This window comes from Pantherophis guttatus, chromosome 1 (genome assembly GCF_059756535.1).
Source record: "Pantherophis guttatus breed Tessera chromosome 1, ASM5975653v1, whole genome shotgun sequence".
NCBI classification, from domain to species: domain Eukaryota; kingdom Metazoa; phylum Chordata; class Lepidosauria; order Squamata; family Colubridae; genus Pantherophis; species Pantherophis guttatus.
In genome coordinates this window covers 110504801-110523062 of record NC_142063.1, presented here as the reverse complement: position 1 = coordinate 110523062, position 18262 = coordinate 110504801, and the positions used below count along the sequence as shown (strand labels likewise).

Sequence of the window (18262 nt, the reverse complement as noted above, 5' to 3'; positions counted from 1 at the left end):
ATTGGATGGTCCTTAGGAGCAGCACAATTTATGCTGACATGATTTCCCAGTTCTGGGGCAGGAGGAGAGCCCAGCAAAACAACTCTGTGGGAATATTTGAAATATAAAATAAGAATGCAGGAGATATTTGACCTTTGGGCTTCTAGTACATATAATGATAGAAAGGCTAGAGGACAAATACTGTTGACCCATTCTCTTTTGATTTGCCTGTCTTTCCCTTCCCAGACATCCCAATTTATCTTAGCCATATTTGCATGGCCATCCATAGAATAGAAATAGAAAAAGAAATATGGTAGAAATAGGAATAGGAGTAGAGTGGAGAAGGAGAAGGAGGAGAAGGAGAAGGAGAGGAGAGAAGAGAAGAGAAGAGAGAAGAAGAGAGAAGAGAAGAGAAGAGAAGAGAAGAGAAGAGAAGAGAAGAGAAGAGAAGAGAAGAGAAGAGAAGAGAAGAGAAGAGAAGAGAAGAGTTGGAAAGGACCTTGGAGGTCTTCAAGTCCAATCCCCTGCTTAGGCAGGAAAACCTATACCTATACCATGAGGATCCAGATTGTTAGGGGCAATATGCTGACTCTGTAAACCGCTTAGAGACTGTTGTAAAAGCACTATGAAGCAGTATATAAGTCTAAGTGCTAAGTGCTATTTCAGACAAATGTGTTGTCTAATCTCTTCTTTAAAACTTCCAGTGTTGGAGCATTCACAATTTCTGGAGGCAGGTTGTCCCACTTAATCATGATGCCCTGTAGAAGATGTCCCCAACCCTACTCTGCCGTTTTAAAAAACTGATTAAAATAACCTGTGGATGAGAAACAACTCTATGACATGTTACATGTGCTAATGAGTCCCACTTCTTGACTATCAACAACTGCAGGGAGGAGCCTTTACATGACTCACACATGAGCTGTGATTTTAATCTGTTCAGGTTCCAGCTTGTGAAGAATTTTCTGCATTTATGGTTATATGTCTAGAAGGCCCTTTCAGCAGACATTTGCAGGACAGGTGTGAACCCCATGGAGAAGGCTTAGTGGAGGATTGGGGGCCCTTGACATACCTCGGCATGATACTCTCCTGATACTTGAGCCAGTTTTAATTACAACTGAGTCATGTACAGCAAGTACAGATTTCTGTGTCTTAGATATTATGAGTAGTTTCTGACATCAGCATTGAGACGGGGTCTTACCTTTCCGATGCTTTGCTCCTTACTAATATATTTCATCAACATGCATTGTGTTCTTTTCTACCTAAATGTTCGGAAACTACCTTAGTTTCAACAACTGTCTCTGTCCTTCAGTACTGTGGTGCATCCAGGTGAGTACATGTGTGTAGCCGACTACTCCAGATATCTGGTGAAGCAAGCTATGACTCACAAAAACCTACACTTGCAATATTTATAAGTCTTTAAAATGCCCTTCTAGAATCTGTGAAAAATAGGATAAGGTAGACCAAGATCCTTAGCTATATTTGAGCAAGACAGATTGTATGTGGGTTTGTGTATATACACATACACTGTGTCTGAAACATTATTCTTTTTACCTCCAGATTTGGCTTTTCTAAGTACATGAAAATGGATGAAGAGGAGGAAGATCTACACCAGAGAGCCTTCCTCTTCCTGAATCCTGATAGTGAGTATTCCCAGGATCCAGCTTCTTCCAGCCAATCAGAGACCACTTTTTAGTTTTTAACCTATTTTATAAGCAGCTATTGAATCCTTGGCTGTCAGCAGTATTATAATAATACCATCCACTTGCAGGACTTGCAGTAATATTTTTGTACTAACCACTTGCAGAGCTTAAATTTCCATCTGTGACAGGTAGTGTTTTGGGGTGATTTCTGAATGCATTTACACAGGCACTTCCTTTTTAGATAGCATTGACAGTTCTGCTCCTGTAACAGAAAGCTAATTTGAAGATCAGTTCTTCTTATAAATAAAACGAACATATTGGTTTTGCGCACATCCTGCTGGCTATACACGAGCAGATTCTCAAGAGGCCTTATTAAAGGCATACAGTACTGCCTATGCACAGAAATATTTGATTTTGGCCATATTTTGCGCAGAACATCCTACAGGTGGTCTTGGACTTCATTTTAATGACAGTTTAAAGTTACAACAACCTCAGAAAATGTGACTTACTGTCCTCAGTTATGACTTGTCACACTACACCAATGGTCACGTGATCGCAATTTGGGCGCTCAGCACCTGGTTTGCATTTACAACAGTTGCAGCGTCTTGCAGTCACATGACCATGATTTGTGTAAACCAGACAGGAAATACTGTGAGAATGAACTGATTCTGTTTTATTCTAAGGCTACATAAACAGAATCTTGCAAGTCTGAAGATACAACACTTCCCGCCTCCATCAGGGTGGATCTTTCCTAAATTTATTTCTTGACTGTTAAGCAACTGTAACTCCTTCCCTGGTCTGATTCTGTCCTATGCAGCATCTTCTCTTCTCTTTCCTCAGGGTCATTCATATATTCAATTACATCTAAGACCTTTCCAGTTGGCTTGGGACAAGCAAAGTAAATTGTGGAAGCCAGATTTTTTTTAAAATAAATTGATTTATATGCCGCCCTTCTCCGGAGACTCAGGGTGGCTTACAGTGCGTTAAGCAATAAGATTCACTTAACAACCACATGATTTGCTTAACATTAAGCCATTTGCTTAATGACTCCTGTAAAAACTGGTTGTAAAATCAGGTCAAATGGTGTAATGACTCGCTTAATGACCACATCACTTAGCCATTAAAATTATAGTCCCAATTACTATCATAAATCAAAAACTCCCCGTACCTTCAGCAACTCACTGATCTCTGGTTTTCCCTGTATCTTTGCGACATTGGATTTCTAAAAGCCATCCTAATCAAGGAAGTAATTTTTGCAGTCTAGACATTGTTAATCCTGAGAATAATATTTTGCTTACCTTAAAATGGAATCAATACTTTTCCTAACCTAAATCTGGTTTGCAGTAGTAAGAATATTACACCTTCAGCCTCTGCAAAATGTAGCCTTGATTCTTCTCAAAAGAGAGAGAGAGAGACTTTGTTAATTATATGAGGAAAAAAAATATCTTAATGTTTCTGGTTGGAAACTGACCAAGGTCTATCACTCAAATTCCTAGTTCTGTCCCAAAAATATAAAAACTCTGCATTTAAAACAAATAATGGGAACCTACATAGTATGTATTTTTTATTTTGTGCACAGTAATTTTGTACATTTATTTTTGACCCAAAATAATTTGTTAGTCAGAATAGACTAGAAGCCAGGAAGAACAACAGTACAGGCAAATGAAGGTCATAAGGCCATTGTTTTTTCATTGCTTCATCAAGTATCTTATTTAGAACAGGGAGGGACAACTTGTCTCTTACACACACCCCGATGTTGTTATACTGCCTTATTCATCATCCCTTGCCATTAGCCATGCTGTCTAGGATTCATGGAAATTGAATTTAAGAAAAAGTCATTCCTGCCTTACAATCAGAGCAATGGAGGTTGCTGAGTTTAAGAAACAGGAATATTATGGCTGTTTTCCAATGGCTTATGCTCATTCTAAATGTTTGCTGCTTTCTACCTCCCCAGCCTCTTCTCAGTCTCCTCTTATAAGCTCTGTTGACTCAAAACTTTGTTCTTTATCTCATTGTCTGCCACAACCTCCCTACCCATAAGTCATCTACCAATCACAGATACCACTCCAAGGTTTGACCTACTTTGTGAATAATTTCCTAGATTTCCTTGACGAGGAGGAAGAAGGTGCTGATAGTCCTGAACCTACTGACCCTTTTCCTGATGTCAAGAGCCCCAGTATGTTGGATGCCCATGTGTTCACTGGGATGAAGAGAAAAGATGGGCCCTTAGCCACAAAAGATTATGGGAATAATGTGGACTATAATAGCTTTCTTCAGAAGCAAGAGAAGTTTAATGAAGAAGGAGACTTCACAAGGCAGCCTGTCTCTGTAGGCCCAAGCAGTGAACCTAGCCTGAGTCCTCAGACTCCATCTAAGGGCTTCCAGGCTTATGAGAATGCAGCACCCTTTGGAGAACATGTCATCATCAATGGTCGATCTCTCAACTGGGCACAAGATGTGGAGAAGAGAAGGAAGGAAGGTGATCAGGGACTACTGTCATCTTCAAAAAAAGGCAGCTCTTTCAGCCTCCAGCCTCACCTTTCTGTGCCCTTCTTTGCTGGAAAGACCAAGCAGCAGAGTCCTAAGGAGGAGAAACAATCCAAGAAAGAGACAAACAAACCTCCAGAGAAAGTATATGTGACCAGGTTGCAACCCAGTAAGAAGAAGGCCCCATCACAGAAGGATGTTTTCCCTGGAGTCTTCCTCTATCCTAGATCTCCAAGGAAGGTGCGATGGAACTCCAGGATCCCTCAGGGTCGCCCTGCTCCCTCCAACAAACTTCATTCTCCCTCTGCCCATAGAACATCTTCGCTTGTTGGTAATACCACCAAGGAAACAGATCTTTCTAAAAGGAAAGGCCTACAAGTCAGCCGGAAATGGGAACAATTTTATGGTAGGCAACCTTTCAAAGGCAGTATTAAGCAGCAGATGCATCCAAGTGCCTCAATCTTGCCTGCAGAAGGGCTGTTCAGCAAAGAAAACTTTGAAGTCACCACTCCAGCAAGGACTATGTTAGATTTCAATTCTTCAGAGGTAGTGCTGTCTGAAGGTGTGCAAGTGACATCTTTCCTACAGATGTCAGAAATGACAGAATCTCAGCAAAAGGGGCTTGAAGGCCCTGAGAAGACCCAGGAGGAAGAAGTGGAAGAGGAAGTGTCTGATTATAGCTATGAAAACTCTGAAATACAGCAGAGCTGGCTAGAGGATTCCATCAATTGGCAAAGGACGTTTAGTGTCAGCCCTGTTGACTTTGAATTGCTCCGTTCAGACTGGAATGATCTGAGGTGCAACGTTTCGGGAAACTTGCAGCTGAGTGAGAGCGAGGTGGTGGATGTGGTGGCTCAGTATATGGAGAAACTCAATGAGAAGAATGGCGGGTAAGAATGGAAGAGAATTATGTGAAGGGAGGCATTATCACCAGAATAGATAAGGGTGGTGTGAGGTTCCCCTTCACCCTTCCATTCAGCAATTAGGTGTACTACTCTAGGGGAAATTGTTGCATTTGTGTATTTGTAGGATGTGTGTGTTCTTCCCAGGATCTTGTCAGAATAAAGGAGATAAAGCAATGCTAAATCAATCAGCTGATGTAAGATAGTTTCTTGAAGAAGAGTATTTGATGTGGCCCAAGGTTCCATATGACAACTTTCTGTCCTTCCACTCCCCAGCATCTACACCCTCTTGCGAATCATTAATGTTGAGAAGCGGCGAGACACAGCCCGAGGCAACCGCTATCTGATGGAGTTAGAGCTGATGGAGAGGGGCCAGAGAACAGTCCGGCTCTCAGAATACATCTATGTCCTGCTCCACCAGGGCAAGTCAGAGGACAGCACTGAAGTCAACCCTGAAAGGCCTGCAACTGTGTCCACTCAATCTCAACCACCACCTAGTGCCTGGAGTCTTCTGTACGGAAAACCCATCCTCTGCCGACCTTTGCGGCTCAGCTGGAGGCATGATGTTATGGTACATTTTGTCGTCCCAGGTAAGTGATCGTCCTCTGTATCCCAGGGTTGAAAGGCTGGTTTTCCCAGCAGAGATGGCATGATGTATGAGGCAGAGGGAAAAACAAAACTGGAGACCAACTATAGTTGGGTTGGGGTTGAAAGTAGTTTGGAAAACTCTTGGAATACACAAATATTCTTTTTATCCTGCTATTACTTCTGGAAAAGTGGATTTTTCAGGGTTTTTTTTTTTTAAATCAATATATCAACTATAGAATTTGCTTAATAGGAAAAAAAATTGGGATGAATATATTTAGCATGGGCATATTTTGCATGGACATATTTAGTATTCTTTTTTAATATTGTCTTGGTGTTTTGTTTTGTTTTTAAGTCAGGAAAAAGAAAGATCCATGCTTGAGATTTTTGGCCAGAGATGAATTTGCTTCTACCTCATTATTGTTCCTTTGGGACCTTCTTGACATTAAATGAAAGAAATTATGGGAGGAAAGTCTGTCTTTGCTCCATTTGGGAAGGAAATGAGAGAAGGGTAAAATGACTAAGATCTGTCCCTCCCATGCTAATCTCTGTACACCATGAAAGGAGAGTAAGCAAATAAAGGCTACTGTATCCCAGATCTTAAATTATGTGTTTTTGTTTGCATTGGTAAATCCCATATTCTATAACGAGGCTATAGAAGGAGCAAAGATGTACTGATCAATAGGTGATAAAGGAAATTATTTCGGTTCTTAGCTATATTGGCATCTCTTCACTGTATAATTCTTTCATTCTGCCATTAGAATAATGTAATGCTCAAATACTGAATTTCTATGGGCTAGAAACTTCTGAAGTCTTTTGAAGGCATGATTGAAACCTATGCTGAGAATTGTCCCTATGCTCTTACTATTGTGTGTCCATATGGATAATTGAAGCCTTTAATTAGGGGAATGTTTCCCCATGAACTCTCTATTGAGTTTTTGTGTTAAAATGACAAAAATCCCTGTTCATATCTTGCAGTGAAGAACCAAGCACGCTGGGTACAGCAATTCATCTCAGATATGGCCAGCCTATTTCTGAACACCAAGGATGCCAACTTCAATATCATATTGGTGGATTTTGATAGCGATGACATGAATGTGGAGAAAGCACTTCAGGAGGCTCACCTGCCCAGGTAACCCAAGCAGTGATGAAAGCTTCAGAACTATTTCCTCTGATGGTTCTCCCTAAGTCCTCACTGCGAAATCTTAAAACTCCCAAACCTCTTTTAATGACTGCAAATGTTGCCCAGTACTTTTCTGTGCAACGTATGGTAGGTTCAGTTAACCACTAGGGAGATGGAAAGCTGTTTTAATAAAATCCTCTCTAAACTTGCCACTTCATTGCAAACAACCTGTTTTCTTCAGTGTGTAGGGGAGTGAGGCTTCAGTAGCAAAGGCTAACAGCACAAATGAACCAATGCAATGGTGGGTTCCTCCCGGTTCGGTCTGGTTCAGCCGAGCCGGTAGCGGTGACGATATGACGTCACCGAACCAGTTCTCCCCCTCCGCCCTTCCATCCCCCCCACCCACATTATTCTTACCTTTTATTTGGTCCCACCCCCAATCTATTGCTGCCTCCTGAGTCCCAGATGATGACTAGAGGGAAAAAAACTGTTTAAACTCTTGCCGCGGGGCTTCAAAGGGCCATCCTACAGCTGATCAGTGTTAAAAGCAAACAAATGAGTTGGGTCGTAAGTGCGAGGACTGGTCGTAAGTGCGAGGACCTTCCAGAAATGACTCTGATCAGCTAGCCATGCCCACCTAGTCACATGACCTCCAAGCCACACCCACAAAATAAGCCACGCCCACAGAACCGGTAGTAAAAAAATTTAGAACCCACCCCTGAACCAGTGCTTGTGTATATAAAAAAGAAATGCCAACAACAACAATGACCAAAGGTGTGTGTGTGTATGTGTGTGTGTGTGTGATGTCTCTAGTTAATGCCGTCACTCTATTAAATCTGAATGAGTTCTTAGTTCTATTAACTATTTTAAATATCAAGATGATAAATTAATAAGCAGATAACATTTCTAGGGCTGCAGGTTTTAATCAGTTTTATTGATAGGTTAAAGCTATGCCACGAACATATGTATTAGAAAGTGAACCTTATTGAAAACAGTGGATGTATGTGTCCCCTTTATTCCTTCTTCAGCCAAAAGGACTCCCAAAGCAACTTCCATAAATTCCATTCATTGAAAAGGATAAATAATCAGTGTATCAATAAACAACCAGTTATACTTTGGCTAAATGTTTTTGATATAATTATTCCAAAAGCCAATCGGCAGATATAACTGAAGGAAACCGAACCACTTAAGAATCTAAAAGAGACACCAGATATAAGAAATTGAAGGACAATCAGCTTAAAGTCACCACTATTATATGGAGCCTGTCCCCAGGATTAATATAGAGTAAGGAAAGAAGAAAGACAGCTATGACTGTGATTTTATAACCCAGCTTGAGCATGCTGAGTCAAGGCTGACTCAGCCTTCCATCCTTCTGAGGTCTGTAAAATGAGGACCCAGATTGTTGGGGGCAATATGCTGACTCTGTAAACTGATTAGAGAGGGCTGTAAAGCACTGTGAAGTGGTATATAAGTCTAAGTGCTATTGCTCAAAAGCCCTAGCTGGCACAAAACAATTAGCCACTCTCCAGTTTGATCTTCTAGGTATGTCCATTTGAGAGTATGGCAATTTAAGGGTCAATTACTTTTAGGGTTGTTATTTTTTTTAAAAAAGAAAAGAACAGAGAAGAAACAAAGAGGGTGACAATGCCCCTTACTTCATCCTTGCTTATTCTCTGCAGCGAGAGGCAAGAGGCTCTTTGCCAGGGGTGAAATTCAAAATTTTTCCCTACCGATTCTGTGGGCGTGGCTTGGTGGGCATTGCACAGTAAGGATACTGCAAAATCTCCATTCCCACACCACTCCAGGGGAAGGATATTGCAAAATCTCCATTCCCACACCACTCCAGGGGAAGGATATTGCAAAATCTCCATTCCCACACCACTCTGGGGCCAGCCAGAGGTGGTATTTGCTGGTTCTCCAAACTACTCAAAATGTCCGCTACTGGTTCTCCAGAACCTGTTAGAACCTGCTGGATTTCACCCCTGCTCCTTGCCCTCCTATGGACAGTCGAAACCAAAAGGGGAAAAAAGGGAGTGATGAGGAAAGTAATACTAAACAACTGTAATGAAAAGCTAGAAGATCTGAGGTAGTGGTCCTGTGATTGACTTAAAACTTTGCAACAAGAGCCTGTGGATACAAACATAGAAGTAATTCCACTGAATTAAATAGGATTTATGCCCTGTTAAGCATGCCGCCTGAATTAATCTGAGAAAGCTCATTCTGAATTGTGGGCCTGCAAGTTAAAGAACAGCTCCTAATTATCCATTTGTTTTTATGTCTCTTGGCTTCAATTATCATTCTACAATGAGCAAGAAAATGTCAGTGATGAACTTTCCTTCTAAAAATAACTGAAGAGTTCACTGATTAAAATGTTACTGGTGAACTTTCGATAAGATATGAATTTATTTACATTTGGTTGAAAAGTTAGAGTTAAGAGTTAAAATGCTCAACTTTCTTGCATGTCCTCTTCTTGACTGTCACATACTCTCCTCCACCTAGAATAATCACTTCTTGATTTGTAGCCACTTCCTTGATACTGGGAAACCTCTGGTATTTAGAGCCATTTTGCTGAACAGACTGTGCTTCCTGCTGGCTTCTCCCATCTCTGTGTCTTTACTTCTTGCCATTCCTTTACAGGTACCAGTATTTGAAACGTACAGGGAACTTTGAGCGCTCTGCGGGTTTACAGGCTGGGGTGGACACCATAGAGGTGAGACCCAAGGAGAAGTGAGTGGGTCTTCCTGAGAAGTGGGAGGTGTTGAATGTCTACTTTGTCCCCCACTCATGGCCTGCCTATGATGCTCTTTCATCCCTCAGGATGGCAGCAGTATTGTATTCCTTTGTGACCTGCACATTCACTTTCCCCTCAATATTCTGGACAGCATCCGGAAACACTGTGTAGAGGGAAAGCTGGCCTATGCACCCATTGTCATGAGACTGGGCTGTGGGAGCTCTCCACGAGAACCCAACGGTAAGGTACCGCTGCTGCTGCTGCTGGGAAACTATTGCCTGTGAATTGGTGTAGCATTTTCAGGCACAGAACGAGGAATCCTGGCTAGTCCATTCCTTCAAGAAGCCTCCACTAAGTGGTTTTGACATAAAGAGCACTAAATGATAACACTGCCAAGTGTGGCTGCTCAATGAAAGCCGTCAGCATATGTGTGGCTGTTTTAGTGGAAAGAGCTGAGAGGAAGTGTACTCTTTTTTAAATATGTACCATATTGTTGCTATTAATGACTTCTTATTGTATAAATGGGGCCATATGCTTATTCTCTAAAGTTTTAGGATCATCTGAACTTTGTGCAGTAGACATTCCTTTCTGCCCAATATTCATCTCCTAAAATCTGTTTCACAGTTGTAACTATTCTTGGAAATATGAAGTAGATGACTTCTTCTCCAGGGGCACTGTCTTTGCAGAGAAGACAACATGGGAAAGATTTAGACCAGAGGCCAAAATCCTGTGCCAGATGTTGCTGTACCCCTCCCTTTTGATCACTCTTGACTAGGACTGCTGGGACTTGTAGTTCAGTAAATCTGGAAGGTTACAAATTCCCTATTTCTGATATAGTTTGAGTACAACTATCATTAAGCCTATTTCTTTCCCCACTTTCTATATTATTTTCCATAATGAAGTGGAATTTCCCTGATATTAGACAAGCATCCAGGGGGGAGAAGTCTTGTATGACATTTGAATAGAGATAATTCATCTCCAGCCAGCAAAAGTACAATAGATAAAATAGATGTTGATGACAAATATACAGTCCTATCTCCTAATATTTTCAATATGGACACTATCAACAGGAGGACGAGAGTGGGGGAAACAGAGAATGGGAAAGTTTTCCTTTCACATTGCAAAGAATGGCTTACAAGCCTCTTTCAGGTACATTCTAATGAGAAATAATATAGGTGTACTTTTGGTATATAAATAACACGAATACATTAGACTTAATGACATTTTATCCTTGGAGAAGGTCAACATTGTATTTTAAATAAAATTAGATTTTGCTATTTTTATAGATTGATCAATTGACTAAAATATTTACATGTGCTTTTCCAATTGCTCAAAGCTGTTTACAACTAATAAAAACACAAAAACAAAAGTGCACCAGCAGAATGAAATAAAACTGCATCTCAAAAAGAGAATAAATAAAGGTAGGCTGCAATTACTTGTTTTGCATACTTCAGTTGTGCTTCTGGGTGTGGAGAAAGAGACAAGGTCATCTATAAAACCACTTTGGAGTCCAGCCCCTACTGAGTGCAGGAATCCAAATGAGAACATCACAGAGAGAAATCTGTCCAGCCACTCTTGAACAAAGTAAACTGTTTTCCATCATGGAAGAGAGATCACCACCCCTCTGGATAATTGACCTCTGTGCTTATTGTTAGGAAGGCTTCTTTCTAGCATTCAGTCAGAATCTGTCTCATGATAACTTAAATCCAATATTCCATGCCTTGCACTCTGGAATGAGTGAGCCAGTCACTCTCTCTAAGTCCTAGGAAGATGACAATAGCCAATAATTTCTGAACAATTCTGCTAAGAAAACTCTTGGCAGCTGCCAAGAGTCTAAAGTAACTTGAAGGTGCAAAAGAAAAAAAATGTAGGAGCTGCATCAGTTGCTAGTAGAATTTTGGATACAATTTCAAGGCGTTAGTTTTGTTAAAATCTTTTGTGACTTAAATCCTCAATAACATTGGGACATCTGATTGAGGTAGGGTTTACCTTCCCACTTTCTACAAGGCAGGAGGACAGACTGAGAACCTTTCCCTCGCAAGGAGGAAACAGGCCTCCCTGATGGCAGCCACTCCCTTTTGAACAGTTGACTCCTCCCTTGTTATCTTCAGAAAGCAATCAAGACAATGTTTTTCCAATAGACTTTGGATAAGAAGATGCAGTTGAGTTGAAGCTAACTGACCCAGAGAGTCATATTCCAACTTTATGATATTTTTTTCTTAAGTATTTCATGGATGTCTATAGTTTTATTTCATTGTGAGCCAACTGGATTATTAAGAATGGGAAACGCATGAAATATTGTAAACAAACACAACATTCCAGAAGAATGTTTATACTGTATCAGAAAGACTGAATGATTGTATCCAACTTGAATGTGTTTATCTTCTTTCTGTTTCTATAACTGTTCTTCATAAGTCCTCATGTTATAGCAGACAATTATACCTATTGTGTATAGACCAGTTAGAAAATTATTTTGAATAAGAAAGTACATGCATATTCTTCCAGCATTTTGTTCATTAATAAGAGTGTGACAACATTCATTATGGCGCCAATTCTTTACTAATTGAAAACCAATTTGATCTAAGCAAAGGTACAATTTCAAGGGACATGAAAAGCTGGCGTACCCTTTCCCTACCCTAAATTGGTTCAAGTAAAGGTTACTTCCTTGTTTCTTTTGTATCTACATGAGATAATGTCGTTTGCTACCACTAAGGGACATATTTCTATGATCTAAACAGGTTCATTCAAGCTTTTGATGCTTTCCATATCAAATCTGAAGAAAGAATTCTTGGCTTGTCTTTTCTCAGGCTACTGGGAAGTAAATGGCTTTGGCCTCTTTGGGATCTATAAGTCTGACTTTGATCGTATTGGGGGTATGAACACAGAAGAGTTTCGGGACCGCTGGGGCGGGGAAGACTGGGAGCTGTTGGACAGGTGAGGCTACTCTCTATAAACTCCCCAGATTTCTTCTGGCCCCAGGTCTCTTTTGGCCCATGTTGGAATTCTACCAATCACAGGAAAAAGCAGACTATTTTACCTGAATAAATAGCTAGGAATATTAGGCAGAGAGGTCTCTATTGATGACTGTTTATATCTTTACTTTTACACTTGCAGGATCATTAAACTATTTGCAAGCAGTGGTTTCCACTTCTACTGTCCTAAGGACACAGTGAGCTACAATTTTCAACAGGCAAGGGCAAACTGAAGTACATTCTCCCCTCCCCATTACCACCCTTCCTCTCTCCCAGCAAGACAGTGCTGTCTGCTTTTATTATATGTGGGCTGGAAGTTATGAAACTGACTTTAAAAAAACCTGGGCTTGCAAGCAAAATCTAAAATGTGTTTGAAGCCTGTGCAAAAATGCCTTTAGGCTATTAGCCTATTGAAGATTTCCTTTTCAAGTGACATAGACATCATTTTCCCTCTCAGGGAGAACTAGAGTAAGCGCTCTTGATTATTTTTAACCCTTGCTTCATAAAGGGAAATCCAGTCTCCCCAGGTTTTTCCAAGAATGCTTTTTAACTTATTTTTTACTTTCAGATGGTCATCAACCTACAGCCATAATTGGAGCTGCAGCTTTGGTCACGTCACTATGGTCATAAGAAATTGGACCCAATTTTACGATAATTTTTATGACTGTCATTAAATGAATTGCCATGATCATGAAGCAAATCCAGCTTCCCCAGTGGGTGGTGTTGTTTTTTTTGCTGGAAATTGACAAAATTGTGATCATGTAACTGCGTGTATAAGGTCATACGTGCGAGTACAGATCGCAAGCCATTTTGCCAAGGCCATTGCAACTTTGAACCATCATTAAATGAACAGTCATATGTTGTGGGCTATCTTTATTTTCTCTTGGGCATGGGATAGTGTACATTTTCCTTTCATGGCTCAGGCAAAGAACTAAGTATTTATCTTTTTTTTTCCATTTTTTTTTATTTGATGCAATCCAGGACAATACAGGTAGTCTTCAACTTACTACCAACTCACCAACTGTTCAGAGTTACAACAGACGTACCTTGGTCTAGTTACAACCAACATTCAAAGCTTTGATTGTCAGGAGACCCCCTTGGTCATGTGAGCAAACTTCAGGAGCTCAGCAACATGGGCACATCTACAGTCGTTTGCAGCATCCTGCAGTCATAAGATTGCACTTTTGCCAGTCAATCAGTCATTTTTTATTGCAGTCCATCTCAGCATGATTTTTAGGCTTTAACAGCCAGGATCAACAGTCTAAATTAGACTTGCAAACAAATATATACAAATTCTGAATTTGTATTTAATTTTTCTAAATTCTTAGCCATTTTGACTATTTTAGCTGCTACATTCTGAGCTGGAATTTCTCTACCCTCTAGAACTGACCCAGGAAAGTGGTATACAGGTAGTCCCTGACTTACAACAGTTCATTTAGTGACTGTTCGAAGTTACAATGTCACTGAAAAAAGTGACTTATGACCATTTTTCACACGACCATTACAGCATCCCTGTGGTCATGTGACCCAAAATCAGGCGCTTGGGAATTGACTCACATTTATGACCTTTGCAGTGTCTTGGGGTCAGTGATCCCATTTTGCAACCTTCTAACCAGCAAAGTCAATGGGGAAGTCAGATTCTCTTAACAGTCGTGTTACTAATTGAACAACTGCAGTGATTCCGTTAACAAATGTGACAAGAAAATTTGTAATATGGGACAAAACTCACTTAACAAATTTCTCACTTAGGCACATAAATTCTGAGCTCAACTGTGATCATAAGTCGAAATTATAGTATATAATTTTGGTATATATAATCTCTTCTTCTTTTTCAGTATATAGACTGAAAAAGAAGAAGAGAATTTTTTCAGAGAAGAGAAAGATATTATTGTGCCACAATAACTAATTTGAATTTTGGTACATTCTGGGATCCTTCTCCAAGATCTAATACACCAGTAGGGAGTAGCACAAAAGTTTTCAGAAAACTAGCACATGGTTTTATTTTTACCCAGCTTTTCAATCAGGTAAAAAGGCACCATATACATTCTCTTGGTTTCCCCCTCAACTATAACAAGCTCTAGAGCAGGGGTTCCAATCTTGGCAACTTTAAGACATGTGGATTTCAAGTATTCCCCAGCATGGCTTATTTTTGTTGTCTGGGCCCAAAGCAATTCATACATATAGTATTTCTCCAACCACATACATTCTTTCCCACCGTAAGGTTACTGTTTCCTTTAGTGTATTCTCGATGAATCAAAGGCAATCTCCCATTTTGAAAATAAATTATTGGGTCAGAGGGTGGGGGAACCTAGTCCCTTTGAAGTAAAGGCAGTACATATTCACAATATAAACAATGTGTAAGTCAGATGCTCAACTAACCACAGACTCCTGCATTTCCCTAGGTAGATCAAACAGTCTTGTTTTGCCCGCTGGAAATGGTTTGAGTTGAGACTTTGTCAAATCTTGAGAAAAGGAGTTCCAGAATCCCAGAATAACCAATGAGGGCACCACCCAAAATGTTATGCAGGGCAACAGGTTTGCTCAGATTGAGTATGCATGTTTGCTTGGAAATTAATCCCATAGAATTTAATAACACTTTCTTCTGAGTAAGACGGCAGAGGATTATAGCCTTAGCTGTTTGATTTGATGTACCCATCATTTATGTTTACTTCTAAATGTAATCCTGTCCTTAGTGAGGTCTCCTTAAAGTATGAAGTCGTCTTGATAAATTGCCTGTTGAAAGAGACTATGTACAATAAGAACTGAGAAAACATTTTAACTTCTATGCAGCTAAAAGTATCAACACACCAATACACATCAACACATTTGTAATTTATTTAATAACATTTACTGTAAATGTGGGGCATTGCTGTTTAAAAATACTGGGGCAGTATGTACCACACAAATGATTAAACCTATTACAAGCTGCCAAGTATATGATACCTCTATAGGGAGAAGGCTATAATTGAGAAGACTACAGGATTTGAATCACATACTGTGTGGGAAATACCTACTGTATACGTAAGGCCATATACAGGATCTTGCTGGCTGGCCACATTTAACATATGAACTCATTGATTTTGGAAGAGGCACTATTTCAAATATTTAGGTTCTATACCAATTAGGGCTTAACAGACAAATGTCTTCATTCCAGGCCCCATGGCAGGATAAGTGGCAAATAAATGGAACCAAGTTTAACAAATGAGGCCCAGTCAGAAAATGGGCAGTAATAGTTTAAGGCCTGATGCTCCACAATCCAATTTAGTATCCCTAGTACCTGGGGACACTAGTATCAGGATCTGAGCTGATAAATGACTGGATGATCACTAGTTGGGAAGTAGGGGGTCATCCAGATTTTTTTTTTCAGGCCAGGTATTGTGGCACTGGCTGTTCCTGCACCAGATGCAGCTTCTGAACTAACAGCCAATCCATATATGTGAAAACATATTCCTGTTATGCATGGAAGGGATCTGTAGCAGATGTTTCCTTGGAAAAACTAACTTTCTGTCTCCTCTTTCTCTTTTCTCTTCCATCGCCTGATTTACTCCCATTGTTTCTAGGGTGCTTCAGAGTGGGCTAGAAGTAGAACGTTTGCGACTCAGGAACTTTTACCATTACTACCATTCCAAACGTGGCATGTGGAATTCACACGGCAAGAAGACACCCAAAGACTAAACATCCGCTCCGCCATCAGCTGGACTCCTCCTCCTCCTGGTCTTCTTTAAGCAGGAACACGGAAGCAGCAGCCACTGGACTTCACAGCATGACCCAGCACAGTTTTTCTACTGCTACAGGTAGCCTTTTGGATGCAGCATCTGTCAGAGGCCAGACCAAGAGCACTCGGAGTGGAGGTTTTCTACAAAACTACTATTTAAAGCAAACCATGTTTATTTGGGGTTTTGGTTTTTTTTGGGTGACTTTTCTTAAAGGGTCTAATTTCTTAGTCAGCAATTACATTTATTAACTCGGTAGTGCTGAAAGGCAAAGAGTACTGCTAATAGGAGAGTGAGGTAAGCCCACCAGTATTACTGCCAACCAGGAATGAGCTGGTGCAGCTTCTCAAAGCTCGTGTAACTGCCAGGAAAAGTTTATGACTGTATTTGCCCTACTTTAACTCCTGAAGTGAACAGGGAAGGGGGGAAGAATCTTCAATATGGCACAAAAATGGTTCCTTCTTGACCTGCCAACTGCACACTTTCATGCCAGTGGGAGATGCTGAAGAGAATTGAAAAAAAATCTCAAAGGGGCATAAAAAAACTTGTATCAGGCGAGAGGTGCTCCAGTTTTCTTCAATGCAATTTTGGATTTTTGTTCCCTGCTAGCTCTGCTGCTTTTGCTGCTCCAGTCCCACAGTTATATTGTGCCTCAGGTAGGAATTGCTCCAGAAGTCTGCATACAATAGAATTATAAATAACTATCTCCAATCCTGGGGAGAAGGTAGAATAAATGCATTCCCCTGAAAAATTAGCTTTATAAGGGGGAAGAAATAGCCAGGAAAGAGCTCATTAAAACTTTCAGGCTCCATCCAGCATTTTTTGGGTGTGATTTCCTAATAAAAGAAATGGGAAGTATTTTAGGTTTTCTGTTCTCCTACATCTTTGGGTCCTCTAAAATCAAACCTCCATTTTTTCTCCCCTGGGAGACACACAGTCTCCCAACAAGAGGATACCTTTCAGGTAGAAAGGTAGAAAGGATGTAGAATTGTAGAATCCTTCTACAACATAGTTGCTTTATAATATCCTCCTCATTTTTCTTCATCTGTTGGCTTGGTACGGTCCAAGACTGGATGCCTACAAACACGAGAGACAAAATATGTTTGATATAATTGTCGGGAGAGAAGCAAAGGTTAAATAGAAATTCTGGGAACAAAGGAATTCTGGGTTGTGATGGGCTTACAGTAGGAGTCACTGCCCATACTTCCCTACTCTGTGCCATGTTAACAGAGAACCCAACATTTAAAAAAAACCCTACATCCTTGTTATTTGAGAGAGACGGAACCTAAGAATTTAGACTAGGGACTGAATGGATTGACTTGATAGGAAGGGGCTGATCATGTTTTTCTCCCCTCAATTACTGTTTTTGGAGCAACCTTCTCTCTTTATATACAGTGTATCAAATATAGAGAATGAATGAGGTTTCACTACTTTCTGGCTTCATCTTTGGGTTGCTATGGTGAGAGTATCAAAACAGGAGTAGAGAGAAGGGCAAAACAATATTTCCAAGCTAATTTCTGTGAAATTATGAGGTAGAAAGCTGTTTTCAGAAAGTTATGTCTGATTTTTTTTAATGGATATTGTTATTAAAAAAAATAAAGTAAATGTCCTGGTTCTGATTTTTATTCTCGAGTTTCTGTTTTGTAAATTCATTTGAAATCATGATACCAAGTTTCCTTCCTGCAGAGGTCCAAACATGGCCTGCAGTGTTGACAGGAGATGCTTTTCAGGCATCTTTTCAGATGTTGCTTCATCCAAATCACCAAAAAGATTTCCCATCCTCTCTGCCAGGTGCTGTTGCACTCAACCAGATGCAGTCGTGTTTTCACAGAGTAGGGAATTAGTCTCATTAGTTCTTTCATAACATACGTAAGTGGTTCAGGTGAGCATATCAACCCAATCAGCCCTGGGATTAATTGTTGCCCCATAAAGGCCCAATGGTTGCGGCTACAATCCCTCCTCCAGGTCAGCATATCATGCAAACATCTATAATGATTCTCTTTCATCCAGGTCATGATTGTCCAAAAAGTGCTTTTTCAAAAGGCAACTGGACTTCTTTTGTTTTTCCTTGAAGGTGTTTCACTTCTCATCCAGTCAAAACAGAACTGAACTGAAGAAGCTTCTTGGATG

At 40.3% G+C, this 18262-nt stretch overlaps 1 protein-coding gene across 2 annotated transcripts in view; it reads left to right on the top strand.

The window, feature by feature from the left end:
- B4GALNT4 (beta-1,4-N-acetyl-galactosaminyltransferase 4) overlaps positions 1-17751 on the top strand; it is a 206201-nt gene extending 188450 nt beyond the window's left edge. The window contains exons 13-20 of one of the 2 annotated variants that reach the window (XM_034416704.3): positions 1537-1619; positions 3721-4996; positions 5285-5598; positions 6572-6725; positions 9354-9426; positions 9534-9687; positions 12255-12381; positions 15980-17751. In XM_034416704.3, the coding sequence (XP_034272595.2) occupies positions 1537-1619; positions 3721-4996; positions 5285-5598; positions 6572-6725; positions 9354-9426; positions 9534-9687; positions 12255-12381; positions 15980-16094 (2296 nt within the window). In that variant the 3' untranslated portion in view covers positions 16095-17751. Of the gene's footprint in view, positions 1-1536; positions 1620-3720; positions 4997-5284; positions 5599-6571; positions 6726-9353; positions 9427-9533; positions 9688-12185; positions 12382-15979 lie in introns of both variants that reach the window. The other variant, XM_087881271.1, reaches the window with a different exon arrangement.
- Positions 17752-18262: the final 511 nt, after the last annotated feature.